The 22,936-nt window shown below is 36.4% G+C and overlaps 3 protein-coding genes across 4 annotated transcripts; 1 reads left to right on the top strand and 2 right to left on the bottom strand.

Moving 5' to 3' along the window:
- Positions 1 to 275: 275 nt before the first annotated feature.
- LOC140034964 (peptidyl-prolyl cis-trans isomerase FKBP20-1-like) lies at positions 276 to 2,901 on the top strand. 2 transcript variants are annotated; one of them, XM_072073907.1, is made up of 6 exons: positions 276 to 460; positions 1,219 to 1,332; positions 1,554 to 1,687; positions 1,761 to 1,840; positions 2,423 to 2,515; positions 2,612 to 2,901. In XM_072073907.1, the coding sequence occupies exons 2-6, from the start codon at positions 1,224 to 1,226 to the stop codon at positions 2,760 to 2,762; spliced, it is 567 nt and encodes a 188-aa protein (XP_071930008.1). In that variant the 5' UTR covers positions 276 to 460; positions 1,219 to 1,223; the 3' UTR covers positions 2,763 to 2,901. The 2 variants fall into 2 exon arrangements, with proteins under 2 accessions (XP_071930008.1, XP_071930007.1); XM_072073906.1 differs by having other exon boundaries at positions 284 to 460; positions 1,203 to 1,332.
- Positions 2,902 to 3,282: 381 nt separating this feature from the next.
- On the bottom strand, positions 3,283 to 7,983 carry LOC113725450 (E3 ubiquitin-protein ligase SDIR1-like). Its single transcript, XM_027248601.2, has 9 exons — positions 7,762 to 7,983; positions 6,349 to 6,474; positions 6,178 to 6,232; positions 6,033 to 6,085; positions 5,722 to 5,950; positions 5,462 to 5,576; positions 4,931 to 4,976; positions 4,247 to 4,372; positions 3,283 to 3,565 (listed from the first exon to the last, which is right to left on the bottom strand). Exons 2-9 carry the CDS (start codon positions 6,424 to 6,426, stop codon positions 3,437 to 3,439), a joined length of 831 nt encoding a protein of 276 aa, XP_027104402.1. The 5' UTR covers positions 6,427 to 6,474; positions 7,762 to 7,983; the 3' UTR covers positions 3,283 to 3,436.
- A 9,823-nt stretch (positions 7,984 to 17,806) lies between these two features.
- LOC113725448 (aspartic proteinase PCS1-like) lies at positions 17,807 to 19,809 on the bottom strand. The gene has a single exon (XM_027248600.2). The coding sequence runs from the start codon at positions 19,451 to 19,453 to the stop codon at positions 18,146 to 18,148; it is 1,308 nt and encodes a 435-aa protein (XP_027104401.1). The 5' UTR covers positions 19,454 to 19,809; the 3' UTR covers positions 17,807 to 18,145.
- Between the last annotated feature and the right edge of the window lie 3,127 nt (positions 19,810 to 22,936).

Below are 22,936 nucleotides of genomic sequence, written 5' to 3'. Positions count from 1 at the left end.
TGGCACCAGAAGCAAAAGACAATTGTCCAAAAACATTATAGGTTTGCAGTATCTCTACCTATTATTAGATGTCTCTCGTGGGCTTCTGGGCTAGTAATATGGCTGTCTGGGCTAGTAATATGGCTGTTTCCTTTAAAGAAAGACTAGACCCTTTGTTGGGCCTGTATGACAACCATACATAACGACTGCCTTGACTGGATGGCGCGCGTGGAGACGCTACAAACCCAATTTCTGCAGCACTTTCCAAATGGTATAAAACGAGTAGCCAGACAGAAGGGATAACAAGTTGAAAAACCGACCAACCCTTAGCACAGGATACAAAAAGCGCCTGAAGCTTTATGGCCGGCGACTGCCTCCATCATCATCATCAAATCTCCGATCATACCCCTCTGTTTTCCTCCAACTCCTACCCAACCCTTCCCCTCCGATCACTTCGGCTGCTTCCTTTTCCGTCGTTAAGGTACAATTTTCTTCCCTTCTAAACCCTAGTTCTCTTCCAAGATTCCTACTTTTCGTCTGATTTGTACTTTTTGCAGCATCAACTTTACTGCCTGCATTTATTGCTTGCCAATTTCGTTATCTTTATGCTTTTTTTTTGGGTACTGTAAATTCACTAATTAAATATGAATTTGACCACTTTTTCCCTTTTCTAATTAAAGCTGAATTTGACTGGGTTGATTGGGTCAAAGCTCACCAATACTCTTCTAAATTGTATAGTGAATCCTATAATTTAGATGCTTGCTCACCGATAGTTTAGTAGTTTGGTTTATTGAGCCTTTCTTGGTGTTTTGTATTGGGGAAAGAAACTGCGGTTTAAACGTTTCAAGGAAGTTCTCTAATTATTTAGCTTGGAAAGTATTTTTCGGGCATCCTGATCGTGATTTGTTTTACCTCTCAAAAAAGGATTTCTTCCGCAGTAAAATTCTAATTCAAGCTAACCAATGACTTGTACTGAAAATTCATCCAAATGACGTTTTATGCACAGATTGTTCATTTTTCTATCCTGCTTGCTTTTTTTTTCTCATTTATGTTTCATAGACTATGAAATTCAGAAACTTTATCCAAAGATTCTCACCCTTTGTGCGTGAAATTCACTATAAAGTTCAGCAGTTTGAGTATTCAACTTTCAGTGCATTGTCAAAACAATTTCCTCAGATAGCGTTTTATGTGTTTAATGCTGGTGTGTACAACTAACTACCCAGGTTGGTTAAACTTTAGAAACCATGAGTGATACGATTGATTTAACTGGAGATGGAGGCGTCTTGAAGACCATTGTTCGGCATGCCAAACCTGATGCAATTGCTCCATCGGAGAGTCTTCCACTCGTGGATGGTAAGTTCATATGAACAGAATGTCAGTTTAAACATATCCAGCAGTTTTGCTAGTCATACAAACTAAGGGCTTAATGGAATTAATCCACCATGGGAAAAGTTTTAATCTGGTTTCCCATTGTAAGAATTATTTTAATTTAGTAATTGCTATATCAGTTAAGAGGCACATAGGACTAGTGGGCTTGACTGATAATGATTAATTGATTTTTCTTCTGGATGCAGTTCATTACGAAGGTATTCTTGCTGATACTGGTGAAGTTTTTGACACTACACGGGAAGATAATACTGTTTTCACATTTGAAGTGGGCAAGGGCTCTGTGATTAAGGCTTGGGATGTTGCGTTGAGAACTATGAAGGTCGGTGTCCTGTTCTCATAACATAATTTGTTGTCCAGATAAATTACTTCCTGCATTTCATGGGTTTCTCCAGGTTGGGGAGGTTGCAAAGATCACATGCATGCCAGAGTATGCATACGGAAGTGCTGGTTCTCCACCAGAAGTACCCCCTGAGTAAGAGTTTCCTTCTCTAAAAAATTTCCCCCTCTTTTAAGTTCAGCTTATAATTTCACTTGACAACAGAAGTGAAACGTTCTAGATGTATCAGGCAAAGCATTAGCAGTCCAAGTTCCACTGAGTTTGTCAAAGATAAAGGAAGCCAAATATCTTTTTGGTTTCCATTGGCTTATTGAAATACTCCAATCTTTTTGGGTCATTATGCTCCTCTACTTGCGTGAACTGGTTAAGTGAAGAAGACCACTTACCCAAAATGTGGTCTCCAGCATCCATGAAATAGTGACCGTCACTGCAAAACGAATTGAATTTTTAAGTGGTGATATCTGGAGAAGTATCATCCTTTGTAACTTCCCAATTAACTTAACTAGAAATGATCTGTTACATCTATTTTTGGGTTGCTAGCCGGATTTGACTTTCCAAACTATCTAATGCTGGGAACTGTCGTTTTTATCTAGATGGCATGCCTAGTGATTGTGTTTACCTCGTGAAGTTTCACTTATTGAGTTTGTTTATTCTTGGATCACCTTTCTCATTCTTGTTTAAAACTAAGTTGCATTGTTGTCAAATGATGTAATGCAGTGCGATACTCATCTTTGAGGTGGAGTTGGTGACGTGCAGGCCTAGGAGGGGTGCAAGTCTGAGTAGTGTTTCGGATGAAAGGGCTAGGCTGGAGTAATTTATTTCTTGTCAATCATTCACATTTCCGTTTAAGTCAGTGCAGTATGAGACTTAGACTTATTCTATCTCTTTGCTTGTTTTGACAACCAGGGAGCTCAAGAAACAAAGGGAGGTTGCCGCTGCAACCAAGGAGGAAGAGAAGAAGAGGAGAGAGGAAGCTAAGGCAGCTGCTGCTGCTCGCATACAAGCCAAGCTTGAAGCCAAAAAGGGTCAAGGCAAGGGAAAGGGTAAAGGAAAATAGAATTGTCTTTTTACAATTAAGTTGCAAGTAATTAATCAGAGATATTTCCCTAGATTGAACTTTAAAATATCTGAAGACGATCTACTGTGGTGATTTATAAAACTGTAACCTGTGATTTATGATGGGTTAGCTTCTGAAATTTCTTGGCTGTTTTGTCGTGAGTTTTGCGTTTACAAGTTCTGATGCACTCATTAGACGAATTTTTGGTGTTTTTAACTGCAAAGTTTGGACAGACTGTATAAGATGATTGAAGCTTCAACTGAACAGATGAACGAATGCTACCGTATATGATTAGGTACTGCAAAATTGCAGTGAACTGATTCAGTGAAAACAGTCGCGGCCTCAGTTTGATTAAAATTGCAATTGTTGTCTTATCTTCGATCGAATGCCATAACCTCCCAACATAGTCCGGTGTAGGAGATTCATGTTACCAACCATCTACAAAGTGTTGATTTTTGGTGCAACTCTGCCGTATACCCAACGAAGCTATCATTAGGTAGGTCACGAATAAAGTTGGGGATGAGAAATTGTGTTCGGATTTTGGATGTTATCAAAGGTGATTTAAAGCAATTTATTCTCATGCTATGCCAAAATCATTACAATAATGGTAAACGGATTTATAATTTCAAAGCATGAGTAAGCTAAGACATATTAGTATGGTTACTGAGGAAGGACTACACCATGTATGAAGCATCCATTTCTTCCTCTCGGCCATTCTGATGCCAGCCTGATGCAGCTCGAAACTTGCAAACAGGGCATGTTCCTTGTTGACACAGCCATGGATCAATGCAGTTTGCATGGAACTGCAAAAGTTAAAACCAGAATTTTAAGCATAGCATTTACAAGGCCAACCTACCCGCGAGATAATCTGCCTCTGTGAATAAGTATTCTTAATTTGAAATATGCTTCAAGGTCATAAAAGACCAAAACATTAGATGGCAAGTTCTTAGATCTTTATCAAAATCATGAGCGTCCATTTCTATTGTAAATTAAGGAGCTATAAATGCCAAAACGTATTGAGCTTGATTTCAAGGATTTACGGTATTGAGAACTAACAGAATATAAGCATAGCTCCACCCATGTTGCAGTGGAAACTACTCTGTCAAGGATATTGTCTAGCAGGGGAAGTTAATTCCGAATAGAGAGCAGCAAATAACTTACTCTTCCTGGTATCCTAGAAACATCATAGTCATTGGAGCATTGCACTAGCATACTCACTTTCAATATTTCTTCAATTTTGAAATAAGGACCAAATTTAAGTCTTCCCACAGAAAGACCAAATTTAGATCTTCGAGTTGACATTATGACACTTAATGTACCAGAGTTGCAATTGTAACCCATCAGGCTGTGTTCAGAGCACAGGTCGTTTTTTGAGTAGTTAAACACCAGAAACACAATAAGAAACTCTAAATGATGTATTCAAAATGACTTCCACTTAGTAAGAAGGAAGAGGAATCCAATGTTGTTGCAAAACCAAGACAAACCTGATGCAAGCATGGCAAAGTGCGGACAAGTTCTCCCACATCAACTTGCTCCAAACAAACACTGCAAGTCAGTTCATCATCGCAGGCCTTTGTGCCCCCAGCTGCATTGGGAGGGTCTTGCTTCTTCTGCTTGTGAGTGAAGTAGAGAAGTTATTACAGTTTCTATAGATCATCAGAGCAATTTCCATATATCATGCAAGCGACCAGAGAAATTGTATGCTTGGATACAGAATCCATCTCTGTGTTTTTGCGAGGAAATCAAAGCCTCTAGGATCGAAAAAAGATATTACCTAAGCAAATCACCTTAGGGTGAATAATGATTTGACCTTTTTCACATTCTGCTGGAAAGTACACAAGGAATATAGTGGATAAAAAACATCTGATTGATTTTCGAGTACTTACATGCTTATTATTCAAAAACCATGTATCACCAAATGAAACACAAACTTTGGGCAAACAATGTTAGCCTCTCAAAGTGAACGAACCTAATGATAAAAAAGGGAACTCGTTTTCTGACTGATAAAAACAAAAGATAATGTTACATGGTTCAAAATATACAGCTATGACCATGATGCAAATAAATCTGGTAGCATACACAGGGGAGAAGATAAATTTTCATATCTTAAAAATAGGTAGAACTATCTGAATGATATGATATTTGCGCAAAAGGAGAAAGGAAACCACCTCAACTGAGGATGAAGAAGCCGCCTGCTGAACTGATGAGCCAGCACTGCCCAGAAAAGCAGAATCAAGACATGTTAATTCCAAGATAAACACAAAGCAACTATACAAGTCATCCATGTATTTAGGGAAATAAATAAGGAAACAATGTTTAAACTTAGAGATACCCCCATCCCCCGTCCTCCTTAGTGAGAGGCTGAGACTTCATATAAATATGCCAAGCTAACTAGACCAAAGTTCTGCCAGTCCTGCAAGGTGGATATCTTGCAGAAGCAGCTATCAACTATTTTGTGATTTTTCAAACAAAAGTTGAGCTGCTGATAGACAAGCTCAATACAAACACACAAAAAGAAGGTTGATTGGCACCCTCCTAATTATAATCATCTGAATGTAGGAGTAGGTTATGCAAGATGCAGCACTGACACAGGTGGACAGGACCAATTAATGCTAGTGCTTTTTATTTGGAGAGGGGGGGAGGAAGGTGCATAAAGCAGGATTAGGAAGGCAGGGAGGGCAGGGACCATACTGACTTACCTTTGAGGGCCAGTAACCTTATATTTGTGAACAGGGAGAGCATTTATCTCTTCCTCAGTCATTGAAGGACCTGTTGGAACATTGTCAGCATCTAGTGCCCTCAGAGTTTCGTAATCTGAATACAGCAACAAAACATTTGGTTCATTTTTCTCCTTATTGTTTTAACCAACAAACCGACAGATATTAAATGCGAAAAAAAAAGGATGCCAAAATTTGTTTTTCTTTATTTCCCGTGTTAGAGCAAAATCAAAGATTCTTACCAAGGTCATCAAATTCCCGGTCTAGAAGTGCAAGCTGGAGTCTAAGACCATGTAGTCGCCCTCTGGTTGCGAGGGCAATGGATGGTGGCATATGCAAACGCAGCTCTGTATGACCAAGAAGGCCACTAGCTGCCACAGCATGAGCTTGAGCCTGAGCTTGTAGCTGCTGACAAGTTGCATACATTCGTAGGGTTGTTGCCATCAAAAAGACAGCAAGTACCAGCCAGAGCTAAAAGGAAGCAAAGCTTAGGTTTTCATAAGTGCCAAATTAAGATAGAGTCTAACAATTCACCAGTGAAGAGATTACTAACCAGAAAGTTGGGTGACATTTGATGGGAGTTAAGAATCATGAACAGCAAAAGAACTGGTTCATAGAAAGAAAAAGAAATTATATTTTGCAATTTTTCAGTGAGTCACTCAAAACCAAAAATTCCCAAACTGTTAAAAGGTAAGCACCTGTAACAAGAAATGCAAGAGAATTGGTATTAACTGGTCGGGCTCCATGAACACGCTGAACAAAAGGAGTAAAAGATGTTTGGAAGCATAATCAGTTTTACAAGGCATCTTGAACCGTGTAACTTTACAAATGATGTAAAGTAAATTTTACAAATTGTACAAGATTAATACCACTGTACGACGCTCCGGAATAAGCCCTGGGAAACCAGTTTCTACATCTGCTCTAGTGCCTCGGAACACAAAACTCATGGTCTTGTTTTCCAAAACGTGGATCTATCTCCACAGAGACTCCAGAGACTTCAACAACCAGAGGATGAAACAGAGAGTGAGAGCAAGAGAGCGGGAGAGAGCAAAAAAAGATTTCCATTCAAACCCCATTGACATACTATCACGCCTCACAAGGACACAAGCATGACATGCGACATACAGCTAAAAGTAAGTTTTTTTTTTTGGGGGGGGGGGGGCCTGGAAATTCAAGGAAGATCATGAGATTTAAAACAGACCATTGCTATCCTTTCAAAATTCCATCCACTCAAGGAAAACTGGCAAGAATTGCATTGAATGAACAATGCTTTAATTGTCTCTCATCTTCTTAACTATTTTCTTTCCCGTTTCCTTAAAATTCGTCACCATTTTCTTCCTTAGCCATTTCCTTATCTCTATTTAAAAATTCTAATGAAAAGCTTAATAAACAAGTGTCCCATTTCATGATTCTAGGTTTGAAGATAATCAATTCAGGACCTGGTGCTGATATCAAGATAATCGTTGTATCAGTAGCATAACAAACACTAGGTCCTTAGTATTAAAAGGAGCTGTTATCATCCTTATCAGTTTTTGTTCGGTGAAATCCTGCATGCACTCTCCAATGGCATGAGTTGATGCCTTGTGCGGCTAAAATCGGAACTTCCTAAAATGCCATACAAGTCACTAAAAAGAAAAACAGTTCAGTAAACAGATGCACAGGAGCCAACGCATAGACAGCCCATTAACTCTTTTCACAGCAGTCCTTCATCATTGAGTTACTCAGTACTTTCAACAGAAATGACCTAGAATTTAGCCCAAATACAGCAACATTCATACAGTAACAGGACAACGAAGATTTAAGGAAATACAATTATTAGTGCCATTATTATTTGCATTTACATAACATAAGAAAGTAGGAATTCGTTCCCAATCCTGTCCATTTACACAGAAACCCAATTTTTTGTCATATATCGAATCACAAACTCCCATCAACACTCAAAAGCACACAAAAAAAAAAAAAGAAAAAAAAAAAGCACTGTCACAATTTCGGAAGTAGAATCACTAATTAATTAGATACCCAAACTTAATTTTGATTAAAACAATCTATTTCTTTCTGCGTAGAAGGGAAAAGGTTAGTACACAAATTTGGTAACTAGGGTTCAATAATACACTTTCTCATCAGTCACAATTCTCCAATTATTGAACAAAAATTCAGCTTCAGTAACAAAATAGATAATAATCTCTTTCTAAATTGATCATTGACGAAACAAAATCATAGCATTTCATCAAAATCGTCAAAATTCCAGCTACATAAATATGCGGAAATGATAATGGACTTACAGGAAGTGGTTGAATGGGGAAGAAAGAGATCGAGATGACTTAGAAGAATGGCATTCATAAATTAAAAATGAAATCTTTCGTATCTCCTCCCCTTTCCCTCTCTGAAGTCTCTCGTCCTTATTACTCTCTACTCTTTTTCTTTTTTATTTATTTTTTGGTTATTTGCGAGGATTTTCTATTTTCGTTCAGGGTCAAGAAGGACAAAGAATGAGTTTGGGACGCGAGAGGGACAAGAGCTGACTCGGTAACTGGTGGCTTTTTCTAAATTTTGTCTCTTTTCTGGTGCAACATTTTTTCAACCCACAAAAGCTATGGATGGTTGGAAACAGTTGCTCTGCTTAATTTTTGGGACGAATATAACGGAGCTGGAGCCTGTCCAATTCGGTTCGATTACTATAACTAGTGCTTAAGCCACGCTCCAAATGTATGTGCAGTTCATAAAAAAATATATTTATTAAAATTATCTCTTTAAAAAGCATTTTTTATGAGTTTTATGGGTTAAATTTTATTAAAAAGATAATGGAAGTGGAACAAAATATGTAGGTTAGGAGCAGAGTATCAAAATAATTGATTCGAACGGATTTGGATAGATCATAATTAAATAATGATATAATTAGATTAATTCATTTATGTTCATTTAATAAATGAGTATGATTATACCCAATTACTTATTTATGATTCATTTAAAATTCTACTTATTTTTTTATTTGTTCGCATGTTGTTTGATAAGATTAATGGTATTTTATTGTTATTAGATTGGTAAGAAATTTAAATGTATTTGCTTAGCACTTACTAAAAGTTAAATTTAAATGTATAATTATTTTTAAACGAGTATAAATAAGTAAGTCGTGTCAACTCATTACCTACTAATTAAATGTATTTAATTGGATACCTGTTTAGACTCATTCAAAATTAATATACAAGTTTTGATGGGTCAATATAATTTGATTGTGATTTACATCTCTAATTAAGAGTTGTGTGATGAAGTTGTAATTAATGGATAATTGAATAAATAACTATCTTTTGATTCAAATAACTATCATGTGATTGGGGAGATTATTTTGGAATAAATTGGGACAAATTTGTTATTCTAATTAAGTGTATATTAGAAATTTTAAAAAGTGACATTGTATATTTACATCATATAGTGGTGTTTCCCTTTATATATTATATAGATGCTTATAATATGTGATGTAAAATTTATACAAATTTGATACAATTATGAATTTTACAGCACTTATTTGTATGGATTGATAAATTTTACAATGAAAAAATCGTTCAAAAGATTCCTCACATTCACTAAAAGATATTTTCATCATTTACTTTTAAAACAATAAATTTACATCATTTACAAAAGCAAATCGTTAAATTTTGGTTCTAATTTAAGTTTTTGACCACTTTTAGTTTGAAATCACCACTTAACCCCACATAGAGTAATTTTTTATGTATAAAAAGATCAAATCCCACTTTTTTAGTGATAAAAATAAATATGAAATAGATACGGTCCCACTTTTTTAGAGAAAACGAATATGACTTGGATTTGATTCTACTTTTGCGGGGACAAAATGAATATGGATCAAAAATTTTTATTACGAATAGAATATAACTTCTTTGCCACCAAAAAAATTATCTTGTATAGGTCACATGATAAATTTAGGTCTCGTTTGGAGTTGCGGTGCTTTTGGTAAAAAAATACTTTTAGAAGCTTACAAGTATATTTTAAAGTATTTGATAAATATCATCCCATAAAATTAGGAGTAAAGTTTTTTATGTTAAAAGTACTTTTAACAAAAACTCAAATTTGGTGCATTTAGAATAACTTTTATGATTTTAAAAATAAAACACCAAATTTAATCATTTTATCTTATATAATGAACGAATTTTTATAGGATAATTAAACATCATTTATGAAGTTAGCACAATTTTTGTAGGTAAATTAAATTTTAGACTTTTAGGGTTAGGGTTTACGTATTAGGGTTTAGTGTGATAGGGCTAACAGGCAAAATCAGTGCGATTTCATTTTTTAAAAAAATTTTAAAGCTTCGCTGCACCTAAAAATATATATATATATATACATCGCTGCATTTATTTCCATGGGAGGAAAAAAAATGAAATTTAAAACAATTTTTTTCTGAAACCTCCTTTATAATTTGCAGTGACCCTTAAACTAGAACTCAATCCCAAGTAACCCTATTTTTGTGATATTACATTATTCTGAGAAATTTGCCAGACTATAATACCTTAAAAAAAAAAGGAAAATCTCATCAACATGGATGAGTGAGCTATATAATAACCAAATGTCAAGCTAGAAGTTTATGTCACGCCTGCTACCCATTCTCCACGTTAACCTCGATTTAACCCCTTCCCATGTTTTTCCATGCTTCTCCAACCCGTGAGGCTTCATTATGCTTCAGCAAGTACCATATAAGTTTTGCTAACAAAGCTTTCTTCTCCAATTTCAACCATCTAATGCCAAATCCTTCATTGCCTCTGAGCTGAGACATTAGTCTCTGAATTAAAATCATGAATCTTTTTCCAAGCAATTGAGTCCCTTCACACCGACTACATATTTATTAGGGGTGGCAATCGGGTCAGAAACGGATTGCGGGTCGGATTGAGGATCGGAATAATAGAAAATCCGCTTACCCGAACACGACCCGCCAACCCAAAACGGGTCAGAAGACCTGACCCAAACTCGAAAATTTCGTGCTGGCGAGTTGACCCCGAATGACCTAAAACATAGTTTTAATATATTAATTTACCACTATAATTTATAATAAAACTAATTTCGCACAAGGTTAATTACATAATCAAATAATAAAAATTTTAATAAAATAATCCCAAACCAGATCTAAAATAAATTAAAACACCGTAAAAGCATTTTATCCCAAACGAAATATAAAATAAATTAAAATAGTATAAAAGTATAAAATAATGTATTACATTATTTGTCTAAACATAATAATTTCAACTTCACACAAGTTAAACAAATTCATTTAGGATTAAGTGGTTAATACCTTTGGAAAAAAATGAATAACTTAGTTTAGTTAGATAAAATATTTTTTATATTTATTAAATTATTTTTAATTCGTAAACGGGTTATCGGATCACCCACGAGTTGACCCGAATTCGACTTGTTTTATTTTTGGATTCACCGGGTTCGACTCGATTCTGACCCAAACCCGCGAAACCTCAACCCAAACCCGTTAATTTCGTGTTAGATTCATGTTGCTTTAGAAATTGCCACCCCTAATATTTATTTTTCCTTGGAATGCCTACATTATATGTAAAAGTATCTAGAATTACTACTGGAAAAATGCATTTAAGATCATTAGGTCATACTGGCTCTCCACAACATGGCCTATCATAGAGTTGAATGGCATTTCTTGAAAGCTATAATGATCGAAATGGATTTTGTGATAAATGGGTGCATTGGATTGTGGAATGTATTCCAACGGGTGATGTCAATCAACCCTTATTTTTTCTTTTTTTTTTCAAAAAAATTCATGCACTTGAATTATCAACCACAAAAAGTATCTGCAGCGAGATTTCCTTCCACCGGGAGCATCGCATGTTTGAGAGGGTTAATTCCACTTTGCACTCTTCACTTATATTTAGATTCTTATTTTGATGTCTAATTTCAAAGCACTGCATTTGTGTATTTAAAGTATAAAATCTGTTCCATTTAAGCTTCCAAAGTATAAAATGCATCCTATTTAAGTATAAATTCTATCTCACACATATCAATGATTTTAGTCCCTAAACTATAAAGTTGGTCCTACTTAAATATAAGGAAAATTTATTGAAAACATCCCACACATTTTACCAAATGAATTTTTTCATTATTCACTTTTAAAATTTTTATTTTACATCCCTTAGAAATTCAAGTTAGTAAAATTTAATCCCAACCTAAATTTTTGACAAATTTTTAATCTAAAATCACTACATAATCCACATGCAATCATTTTTTATGTACAAAAAAATTAGATTCTATTTTTTTGGTGGCAAAAATAAATATGAATTTAGGCCAATCCCACTTTTAGTGGCCAAAATAAAATATGCCTTAGTTCTGTTGATTATTTTAATTAAGTGGGACAAGTTTTATATTTTAAGAAATAAAGTATCTCACTTTGAAACTTAGGGACCAAAGTGAAAAGTGGAATATGATTAAAGGGTGCTAAGTGAAATTAATCCTATTTTGGGAATAGCATGGGAAAGATTTTTCGGGTCTCAAGAAACGGAAGCACGGTACAGAGACTAAGAAGTACAGCGCTGTCCATTATCAAAAAAAAAAAAAAGAAAAAGTACAGCGTTGTCAATTGAAGATGGAAAAGATTGGTGATGTTCTCTTGCTGTGAAGCCAGGAGAGCTCATTGCCTGTGTTTTTTCTTGGGGCATCTTTGAAAGGAAGCTTGGGAATGGATAGGCAGGGTGATCGTCACTTGTTTCTATTAATTTCGTCCTTCAAATTCACCTTCTGTTCATGTCGAAGTACCTTATTCCTTCATTTCCCTTTTTGGAACTAAACAACCACCCCCATTTGGAAAAAGATTTGGCAATAAAATTTAATTTAAAACACCACCAGAAATGAAAAGTAGTCCCGTTTGACAAATGAATTTTTGGGTATTTGTCTAAAACTTTACTATGGGCCTGTTTGGAACCTAGTTTTTTGGGAGTTTGTCTAAAACTTTACTGTAGTGCACTGTAGAAGTTTTTGAAAAAATTTTGTAAAAGTTTTTTGTAAGGAGAAAAATTTTATAGAAGTTTTTGTAGGGTTAAAAACTTTTTTTTTCTTTCTTTTTCTCTTTCTCTTTCTCTTTCTTTTTTTTTCTTTTCTTTCTCTTTTCTTTCTTCTTCTTCTTCTTCTTCCCCTTCCCCGTTACCTCTGCCTCCAGCAGTGCCACCTCCCGCCACCCCCTGCTTTGCTTCTCCCCCTCTGCCCCTCCACCCCTTTCCTCCGCCACCTCCTCTGCCCGCCTTCCCCCTCCCCCCGCCACCCCCTCACCTCGCTTCCCTCTGCCCTCCCCTATGCCCTTCCTCCGCCACCCCCTCCCCCCGCAACTTCAAAACAAGCCCATCTTTCCCCTTTACCCCGCCACCCCCTCGCCACCTTCCCCCTCCCCCCGTCACCCCCTTGGCCCCTTCCCCCTCCCCTATTCCCCTTCCCGTTTATCACCCCCGAATCCCGCCACCCGTCAAATTTTTTTTTTTTTTGGGCAAATCCCCCCTTTCCCTGCCACCCTCCCTCGGTGCGATCTGGTCTCGCGACCAGATCGGCCAGAGAGGAAGGGGAAGGGTGGTGGGGGAGGAGGGGGGGAGACGCAGAGAGAAAAAAAAACTTGCAGGGGAAGAGGGAAAAAGGGAAAAAAAAAATCGGCACCGGAAAAGGTGATCGGCGCCGGAACTGGCGGTGGAGGTGGTGGCCGGTAACAGAGCAGTTGACAGAGGTAGTGGTGGGGGAGGAAGAAGAAGAAAAAGGAAAGGAAGTTTTTTTTTTTTTTGTGGATATTTTAAATGTGTAGGTTAAAAAAGCCCAATAGGAAAAAATTTTAAGATGAAAATTTTTTTTTTCTTTCTTTCTTTTTTTTTAAAAAAAAACTTTGAGAAGTTTTTCTTCTGTTTTAAGATGGAAAACTTTTCTTGCTCTTCTGTTTCTTTTTGGGACGTAGTTTAAAATTTTGATAAAATTTTTTAAATTACTGTAAGTAATGTTATTGAAAAACTGAAAAGAGACAAATTCGACAAAAAAACTTCTTTTCCAAACGGCCTGCAAGATAACGCAGAAAGTTTTAATCTACCCAAAACATTTTAAGAGTGAAACTGCATTAGTGACGTTTTCGGCCCAAACATGGACGCAACTTCTGTAAACTAAATGGTGGGCTCATGGGTGACGACCCACCCTATGACTCCTTGAAAGGATGAACCTATCTTAAAAATCCGTAATCAATCGAAACGGGCTTAAGAGGGTCCTCGAGTCGATCGTTAATATTACCGACAGTTTTGATACGGATTATTTGGGGGTCTGGTGACCAAGATTTTTATTGGTCTTTTTTTGGGGAGAATTCGGGGTCTGATGACCTCACAATCAAAGGGTCCAATGCATGGGTCCAAACAGCAAGCTGTAGGTGGTAGTCGTCCACTTGCCACAGACCACCATGCATTCACCGCGTTGCACGCCAGTTTTATCAGAGCACATCATTGCGGCCTTCGGTTGGGTAGGTCCCTCGATTACGATAAAACGACGGGTTGAATGTAATTTTAATATCTATATATATATATATATATATATATATATATATATCTCTCTCTCTCTCTCTCTATATATATATATATAACGAGAGCATCACAGAATAAATACATAATGTCATTTTTTAAAATTTCTAACATTCCCTTAATAACAAGGGTAAATTTGTCCCAATTTATGAAAAAGAAACTTCTCCACAATTAGCAATGAGCTATTTGAATCAGCAGTGGTTAATTGCTGAATTTATCCATTTTTTCACACTAATTGCCAACTTTCATCATATTTATGTACAATTATCTAAAACAATTTGACCAGTAAAACATATTATAAAGAAATAATTGTTTTAAAAAATATATATAAATATATATTTTAACTGCACAAACATTAGCGTGTGTTTCAGGCACTAGTATTAATAACTGTTCAATGAATGAAAACTTGTTGAATTTGTTTGGATCCTTTAGTTTTTTAAATATTATAAAAAATTATAAAAAAATACTCTAAAAAATAGTCTACGTTTTTTTAATATTTCATAAATATCCCAAAATATATTTTAAAAACTCTACTACTCTTAAATATTTTAAAATATTTTTTAAAAATATCTCAATATATATTCTAGAAACTCTGCTGTGGTAAAATTTTTTAAAATATTCCCAAAAATAGCTAATACAAAAGGAGCAATTATTTTAGCCGAAAAAGAAACAGAAAAGAACGTCGTTGCAACGGAGCAGATCATGCAAGTTACGATTTCCACTGTTTTGTCAAACAACAGCTGTCTGATTGAGGAATCAGCCATCTATCTACAGACCACAGAGCTAAAGGGTAAAGGTAGTCAATTTGCATTAACTGCACAGGGTCTTTTTCAAGGGGGTCTCCAATTTAGTTTGGTAATCAATTGTGTGACCACGAGGCCCACCCTTTGATTATCCATTGTCTACTGTTAATTTAATACCCCCGGCCCCTTCCTATCCTGGCACCAACAATCTGGGACGGAAAACGATGGTTTCGTCTGTTTGGACAAAGGCCTCAGGCCTGTTTTCACCGAATAATCAAAGGACGATAGAAAACCCAAATCCCAATTTCCCTTGCCATGCCTTTCCGCTTGGGTTAAGGCCACCAGTTATCTTTTTTTCTTTTTTTTTTTTGTTTTGGGTCAGGCTAGGGGTGAAGGAGGAGGAGGGAGACAAATTAAAAATATAATCTTTTATATACTAACAATTTATATACTACTATCGTTAAATATATAATAATTAATTTTAATTTTAAATTTTATATATATGCATTTAATCATAAAAGTGTATACAGCGATAGCACTAAGCGTTATTGGCAAAAAAAACAAAATTGAATGTTTGATAATCTTTGGAACCACTACTGGGAAATAGTACGGTGGCAGACAGCTAATGTTCAGAAGTTTCCCGGCACGAGATTGGTGAAGGTGACCGAGGAATAAGCAAATCATTCTTGGGGTGTCACCGCGTCTAGATGTTAGCCAAAATTCTTCTTTTTTAATCAATCGTCAATCTTATACTCTCTCCGTCTCACTTTGATAGCCTTGTTTCTTTTTCCACACAGTTTAAGAAAAAGTAATTAATTTTATTGAAAAAGTAAATTTAGATTACTATTTTTCTAAAATACCCTCACATTAAATATGGTACAACTTTATGAGAACTTGAATTGATGGTAATAAAAGAATCAACTCTCATTAAATGGGGTAGATTTATAGTAACAACTACTTACATTGAATAAGGATGTTTTAAAAAAATTAAAATATAACTACATTCTTCAATTGGAAAGTGGACTACAATTTGAGACAGATAAAAAAAGAATACAGGATTATCAAAGTGGAATGGAGGGAGTACCATTCTAATTTAAGAAGGAGGTTCAATGGGGTCTAGAGGAATCGGTGGAGACTGAACCGCCGACTGAGTCTACATGTTAGCCAACTGGGATTTTCAAAGTCAAAAACCAGCATTAAGAACTACTAACAACAAACGTGGACTCGCCAGTTAACATCAAAATAAGAGTGGCACAACAAACTAGGAAGTAGTAGTACGTTAGACGAATGACATGATAGACGATGTAATAATACCCAAATCTACCAACCTCGACCCAAGGCAGTGTACGGGATTGGAAGTAGGAATAACTTGAAACTAGAGGCATTAACGAGCCAATTATGGGTGCAAAATTTTATGTCAATGAGCAAAACAATTGCTAAACGCCATTCCCGAAAGTCATTAACCCAAGCACGAATTGGTATTACCGCAAAAGAGCACGTATACAATGAACTTCTAGAGTTGGGGAAACGTTAATGTTACAGACACAAGACTTACAGTTAGGAATTAAAGAACACATGTACAATGAGCTTCAAACGTTAATGTTATTGTCGGATGATTGATGAAGAACTGAGAAAGATGCAACAAATATAACGTACGTCAAGAGTCCACCTAGAAAAACGATTAAAAACAAGGTAGTATATGTCTAAACAATCGATACAAATATGGGAAATTGAGAATTCCTAAACATCAGAAAACTAGATTGCAGTTTTGATATCTAAACTTCAGCCGTTATTTTGGTACTCAAACTTTGGACAAAAATAAATTTAAAACCCAGTATTATAATATTTAAGCACATCTGGTACACAAATTTTTTAAATTCCTAGTAAAAAAATGTAACGTGTACGGCGACAAAATTGTAACAAATATCTAAAAACCAAACTGCATTATTTAGTTCATGTCTATCACACAAGTTGTATGTCCCTTAGTAGAAAATTTTTTAAGGAATCAAATTGCCAATTAACCGGTTTCAACTTAACTTGTAAATTAATGCACAACAAAAGCAGTTGTATGTCCCTCAGTATAAAACTTTTTTAATAAATCAAATTGCCAATGAACTGGTTTCAACTTAACTCGTAAATTAATGCACAACAAACAACAGCAATTGTCACACAATTGCAGATTTCTTCTATCAAAATTCAAACTAAATTAAATTGTTGTTGAACTGGCTCCAACTTAATTTGTAATTAATGCACAAGAAATTGAACCACCTTTCACACCATCGTAAATTCCCATTTGTCAAAAATCCAAACTAGGATCCGTTTGGATTGAATGAAAGAAAGGGAAGGGATATTAATGGAAAAGAAAGGAAAGGAGAGTAGAGAAAAATGATTTCCATAAATTTTGTTTTACTTAAGTATGGAAAGAAAAAAAGAAAATATTGAATTTTTGTTTGAATTGAGAAGAAAAAGATCAAGTGTTAATTTACTGGAAAAGAAAGAGAAAAAAAATGATCTTTAAAAAATTAAATTATTTTAATGAATTTAGTTTCGCTTGCCTTAGTTTTGGCCCACTTTCGAACCATAACGCAGCAAACATTAAACCTTGTCACTCTTTTATCTATTTCCTCTAGCCCTCAAAAATCAATCCAAACAACAAGCACCAAATTCCTCCAATTCATCTTCTTTCTTCTTCTCTCCAATTTTCTCAATCAAAACTAAAATGAGCCTATATCAAATTGCCATTGAACTGGGTTTGTTTGGATTGTAAATTATTAGAGATATTTTTACTATAGCACTTTTTGTGATGTGATGTATGTGAGATAAAAAGATAATTAAAAAAATAAAAAGGTGCGTTGGAAATTGTAATTATGATGTAAGCAAATATATTTTGGCAAATAAATTTGCAATTAATGCACAAGAAGTTGCATCAATTTTCACGAAACTGCGAGTTCCTTTTTTGTCAAAATCCAAACTAAACGAAAATTGACATTGATGATTGAACTGGTTTCAACTTAGTTTGCAATTAATAATGCTCGAGAAATTGCGTCCATATATTTTTCACACAATTGCAGATTCCGTTTGTCAAAATGAAAACTCCTTCACATCACAGTCCTATCAATCGGTCACCTCTCCACATTACAATTGTACTCCCATAATTACATGCCAAGGAGGATGTAACCTAGGGATTGGCCTATGTTGGATTACACAACCACAAAAAAACAAATGAAAAAAAACTAGTAAAAGATATCTATCTAAATAAATATATCAAACTAGACCTACTACAGCCATTCCCATATGCCCAATGGGATAGCTACTCTATCATATATTAGCAATAACTAAAAGTACAACCAAGACATAAAAAGTCAAAACTAATGACCCAGGCCTAGCCTTTGACTTGCCAAATCACACCTAACCTCTGCCCAGCCAAGTCTGGACTGTGCAAGGTCAAACTCCACCCATATGTTTTGCTGGTGATGGTGCCCAATCACATACGCCTCTATCCCCAGCAAATCGGAATTCCCAAACGTGAAACAGTAGATTCCATCAGTTCCCCTCGTTGCACCTGGAACTTTGTACAGTAATTTCTCCCCTGCAACACTCATCTCCGCCCCTTGAAACATCAGCGCTACAGCAGGCAATGGCGGCAAAGTTGCACGACTCAACTCTACTAGATAACATAAATCCATGGCCCCTTGAAACACAAAATTTGGCTCGTTCAATAACCTCAGGACGCCCCTGGTTTGCTTCACGAACTCGTTCTTCAGTGCAGTGTAAACCGGGCCGAGTAAGAATGTAAATTGGGTGCCCGAGTCAACCATTGTTTGACCCGCCCCGGTGTGGTCGGGCACGAATACCGACTTCGGTAACGGCAGCACCGTATCCGAAACCTTAATCCCTTCGAGTTGAACCGTGTAGGCAACCCGGTCGAAGTACGGTAAAGGGGTAGACATTTGTATCAATGGCGTGTACTTCAGCGGCCCAAGCCACGGAAAATTGGCTGCCCCGAAGAGCAACACGCCCGACGAGTCACGACCCGATATGCAGTAAGAGAATTGCCGGAAACCCATTTGGGAAACGAAAGATAAGGACCCCCTGTTCATGCCGATTAAGCCGGTTGTTTTGGCATCCTCTTCCGGGGTAGAACTCGAACCGGAGTCCATGCACCCGAATACCAAGCCGGGCATGCTCGAATTTTCAACTGCAAAAGTATCCGTAGCAAGATTTCCCTCCACGGAGGAGGCGTCGGCATAGGAGAGAATAGCGTGGCAGAGGTTTTTCGGGTCGCAAGAAACGGGCACAGTGAAGTCCCGTGTCCGGGTCCTGCATGTGGGTGAGGAGCAAGGCACGGGCGAGTAAGAAGTAGAGAGTTGTGGGTTGAAAAGGGAAAGGGTGTTTGGTGTTCTGTTGCAGTGAAGCCAAGAGAGTTCACTGCCTGTGTCGAGGACCATGGTAACTTGCTGTGGGGGTGAGCCAACGGTGAGTGAAACCGTGAGAGAAACATTATGGTGAAAAGCGACCCGGTTGGGCGCCTTGGGGATGGACATTGAAGATATGTGCTGGGCTTTGAGAGTTAAAAGTATTGATGATTCCTTCTTGGAGCAATAGCACGAATTTAACTGCACAAGCATGCAAAAGCAAAAGAATAGCACTTGCACTACAAACTTACCCAAGTCCATGGCTAAACCAAAAACAAGAATACGGTTCCACGTTTATTGTCGCCGGAAAGTGAAGAAATTCTAAGGTTGAGGTGTTGGGTGGATGATGGGATGAAAATATCCGTAGAGAGTGGTGGCTTTGGTGGTGTCTCGATCGTCGTGTCTTGTCGTACAGGGAGGTGGTATGGTTAAGGTTGATGGTGGTGGTATAAATATAATAAAGCTAATTGCGGGCATGGTTCCTTGTGAATATGTATATATGTAGGATGGTACGGCATTAGTGTTGTGTAGTTGGGTTAGGGAAGTTGTTGGTTCTTCGTTTGGAGTGCCCCACTAAAATAGGCAGATGTAGGATAGGGATTAGGGAAGGCAAAGGAGTTCGTGTGCTTTGTGCTTGGTTTTGGAAATTGCTAACTTTGGAAGTCTGTGATGTTTTGGTCCTCGTTAAAGTCTTCCAAAAAGGCGACACCCACCCTGTTGTAAGGAAAGGCAACTCTAAGATTCGGTAATTCTTTTAATCATTTTTTTTTTGCCCGTAAGCAAATGCGGTGATTCACTAAGGTTGTGTTTGGATTGCATTTTCCGTCATTTTTCATGAAAAAATTATGGTAGCGATTTGATATATGTGAGGGAAAAAGGTGATAGAGAAATATGATCACGGAATACGATAATATTTTTCAACGGAAACAAGCAATCCAAGCAAGGCATAATTTTTTTTTGTGATTTCCTTTCTAATTGTTTGAATTTGTTCTCTTTCTTAGTTTGAAAATTTTAAATCTAGAAATCTTGTTCTGAATAAATAACTAAAGAATAATCGTGTATACATTGATAGTGATAGTGTGTGCACTAACTTTTGGATACACGTCATTTAATTTTAATTTGAATTTAAACTTTATTATTTTTTTTGTACATATAACGTCCATTCAAGAGTATTAATGTGTATATTGTCAATATATACACCGTTAATCTAAATAGTTAAAGTTATCTTGCACCAGCAAAATTTAGAGTTCAGATTCAAATTGAGATAAATTAACACACGACTATGCATGTTAGTGTAACACACTACTATTGTTAGCCGTACTCGTACTCTGACCATGCTTACTGGCATCTCAAGATGGCAAAGGCAGGGATGAGGTGCTTACGGTCATATAAAATCTCTCTAGTTTTCCGGGAATACCAGAAAGTTTTTACGGGCGGGGATCGACGGGAACAGAGCAAGAAAGGGAGAATTCATTAAATAAATTCTTCCGTCTTACGCTGATGATGGCGACAGACAGAAAAAAAAAAAGTATTCCAAGTCTCGGTAAAACTATTCCAGGAGACTCTTTGTCCGCCAGTTTGAGCCAGCCAATCGAGATAATTGAATGTTCAGACCGTCGTGCGTCTTCTGTCTTCATTTTAAGGAATCCTCCTCATTATATTATACCTATTTATTTAAGTTTAGAATGTATGTATTCTTTCTTTGTTGGTGAGGTAATTGTATCAAGAACTCAAGCATTTTTGCATCCGGACTTTTCCTTCATGCCACGCTCAATTGCGTCCCTCCGACTTCTTCATATGTCATCCTTTTCAATAATACCACCAATTTTTGGACGTGCGATTTGCCAAGACCTTCTTTCCACGATGAAAAGACGAGCTTTCTCTTACGACCTTTTTTTTTGGCCTTTTCGCCTTTTTTACAAAGCTCGGAATTTACAAATCCTCGATAAACTTGCTTTCAATTGATTATTTTAAGTAATTATAAATTTTGATTCTGAATGACCAGATAGCTTGGCGGCAATAATCATGCAACAGTTGTAAGACGATTTAACATCAACTACAGACGTGGGTTATGATCATGCAACAGTTGCCTCGATTTTACGTTACTACAAAGAAGAAGAAGATTATTAGATTCTAACGCATGGAACCTACGAACGTCACCATCCGCATCCATATAAATACTACTGTGCGTAGTTGACGGTTCAACATTTTCCACCGCTGAATAGAAGCTTTCTACAATCATTTTGGTGATTTGCTTTCCAACAACAACTGTACTATAGACGGAGAGGAACCGGACAGCCAGAAATTCGCAGCATCTCATTCTCATGAATCGGATGATGTTTCTCCATTTCATAACTTTCATTTTCAAGAATCTGTTGTTTTTGCTCTGCTCTTTCTTTCGTGGCTTTCGAGCTTGCTTTGAATTTTAGGCTACCCACGTGTTGATATATTACAGGCGGCCAGACGCGAAGTTGTATTGGTTTCTTCTCTTCTTTCTTTTCAAAAAAAAAAGAAAAAAAATTATAAAACTTGTTTTCGCTCGATTAACCTGCACTTGTTTTTTCGGGTGGTCTTCAAATTAGATTTCCAGTTGGATTACGTCCGATTAAATACTCTTCTTTTAAAGATTCTTAAAAAAAAAAAAAAAAATGGAGCCTTGTTCGTGTCATTGAAAAGCACGCACGATTTGATTGATGAATTTGTAGGACACCAAACTGATTGAGTCAACGTAAGGGAACAAAGAATTGGTTGTGATCTCACGATCAAAGCCACTGGTTAGGATTAAGATTGATGCGCACAAAGCGTGACGGCAAATTGATTCGTGTTAATCCCCAACGCGTTTTCTTTAAGATAATTAGCGGGTCCGCAAAAACCAAACATGAATCCCACGAGAATCAATTATTAATGCTTTGATTAAACAACTTGTTGCTCATGGAGGAGGCAAAAATTTTTTCCCCCCAATCTTTGCAAGGCTCTGTAATTGATTATAATCATAATTCAATAAAGAAATCAACTTCTTCTCTATGAATTTTGTGCCTCGGCTAGATTCTAGTTGGATTATATATATATAAAGCAAATTTCATTGCCAGGAAAATCGTCCAAATAAATTTAAAAAATTATGAATAAATATGCAAAATATAAGAAATCACAAACAGATTCTATTTTTTTATTTTTTTCTTTATAAGCGAGAGATTTTAAATTTTAAACTCTTTACTTACAAAATATCTCTCCCACCATACCGCTGATCCCAGCCACCCAATTCCTCCTAGATTCTAGTTGATAAATAGTTTCTTGATTTCTTTTGCAATTATCTGATGATTGAAGCGGAAGGACGTTGGAAAGACAACCCTCCATCATTTCTCTAGTACGAATATAAGGTTCATTTTTTTGAATTTTTTGTAGAAAAATTATTATAGCGATTTAATATATATATATGAGATAAAAAAAAGTGATTAATAAACATATCCACCAACAAAAAATGCAGTAATTTTTCTTTGAAAAATTGCTTTCCAAACAAGACAAAAAATGTGTTTGGAAATGGTATCTAGCCATTAGACATTTATTGGCTACACGGTGAATGAACTGTCTCGGAAAAGAAGGCCAAATCCCTATAGTCAACGTTTTTCATTCGAAGGCACCATCTGGACAGCTTCAGATGACTGAGAGATGCCTTATGTTACCAAAAATAATAGTAGACAGGTACAAACAAATAGTCGTGCAGCTCTGTTCTCGTTTGCTCAGTTG

The sequence above is a fragment of the Coffea arabica genome, chromosome 2c, assembly GCF_036785885.1.
Source record: "Coffea arabica cultivar ET-39 chromosome 2c, Coffea Arabica ET-39 HiFi, whole genome shotgun sequence".
Classification (NCBI taxonomy): Eukaryota; Viridiplantae; Streptophyta; class Magnoliopsida; order Gentianales; family Rubiaceae; genus Coffea; species Coffea arabica.
This window is presented reverse-complemented; position numbering and strand designations above follow the sequence as displayed.

What these genes read in the sequence shown, in the direction of transcription:
- LOC140034964 (XM_072073907.1), top strand. Translation starts at nt 1,224, where the DNA reads ATGAGTGATACGATTGATTTAACTGGAGATGGAGGCGTCTTGAAGACC. An exon ending in GAGTCTTCCACTCGTGGATG is followed by an intron (nt 1,333 to 1,553) that starts GTAAGTTCATAT and finishes TTCTGGATGCAG; the next exon opens with TTCATTACGAAGGTATTCTT. An exon ending in GATGAAAGGGCTAGGCTGGA is followed by an intron (nt 2,516 to 2,611) that starts GTAATTTATTTC and finishes TTTGACAACCAG; the next exon opens with GGAGCTCAAGAAACAAAGGG.
- LOC113725450 (XM_027248601.2), bottom strand. Translation starts at nt 6,426, where the DNA reads ATGAGTTTTGTGTTCCGAGGCACTAGAGCAGATGTAGAAACTGGTTTC. An exon ending in TTCCGGAGCGTCGTACAGTG is followed by an intron (nt 6,233 to 6,348) that starts GTATTAATCTTG and finishes CCTTTTGTTCAG; the next exon opens with CGTGTTCATGGAGCCCGACC. An exon ending in AAGGTTACTGGCCCTCAAAG is followed by an intron (nt 4,977 to 5,461) that starts GTAAGTCAGTAT and finishes TTTTCTGGGCAG; the next exon opens with TGCTGGCTCATCAGTTCAGC.
- LOC113725448 (XM_027248600.2), bottom strand. Translation starts at nt 19,453, where the DNA reads ATGGACTTGGGTAAGTTTGTAGTGCAAGTGCTATTCTTTTGCTTTTGC.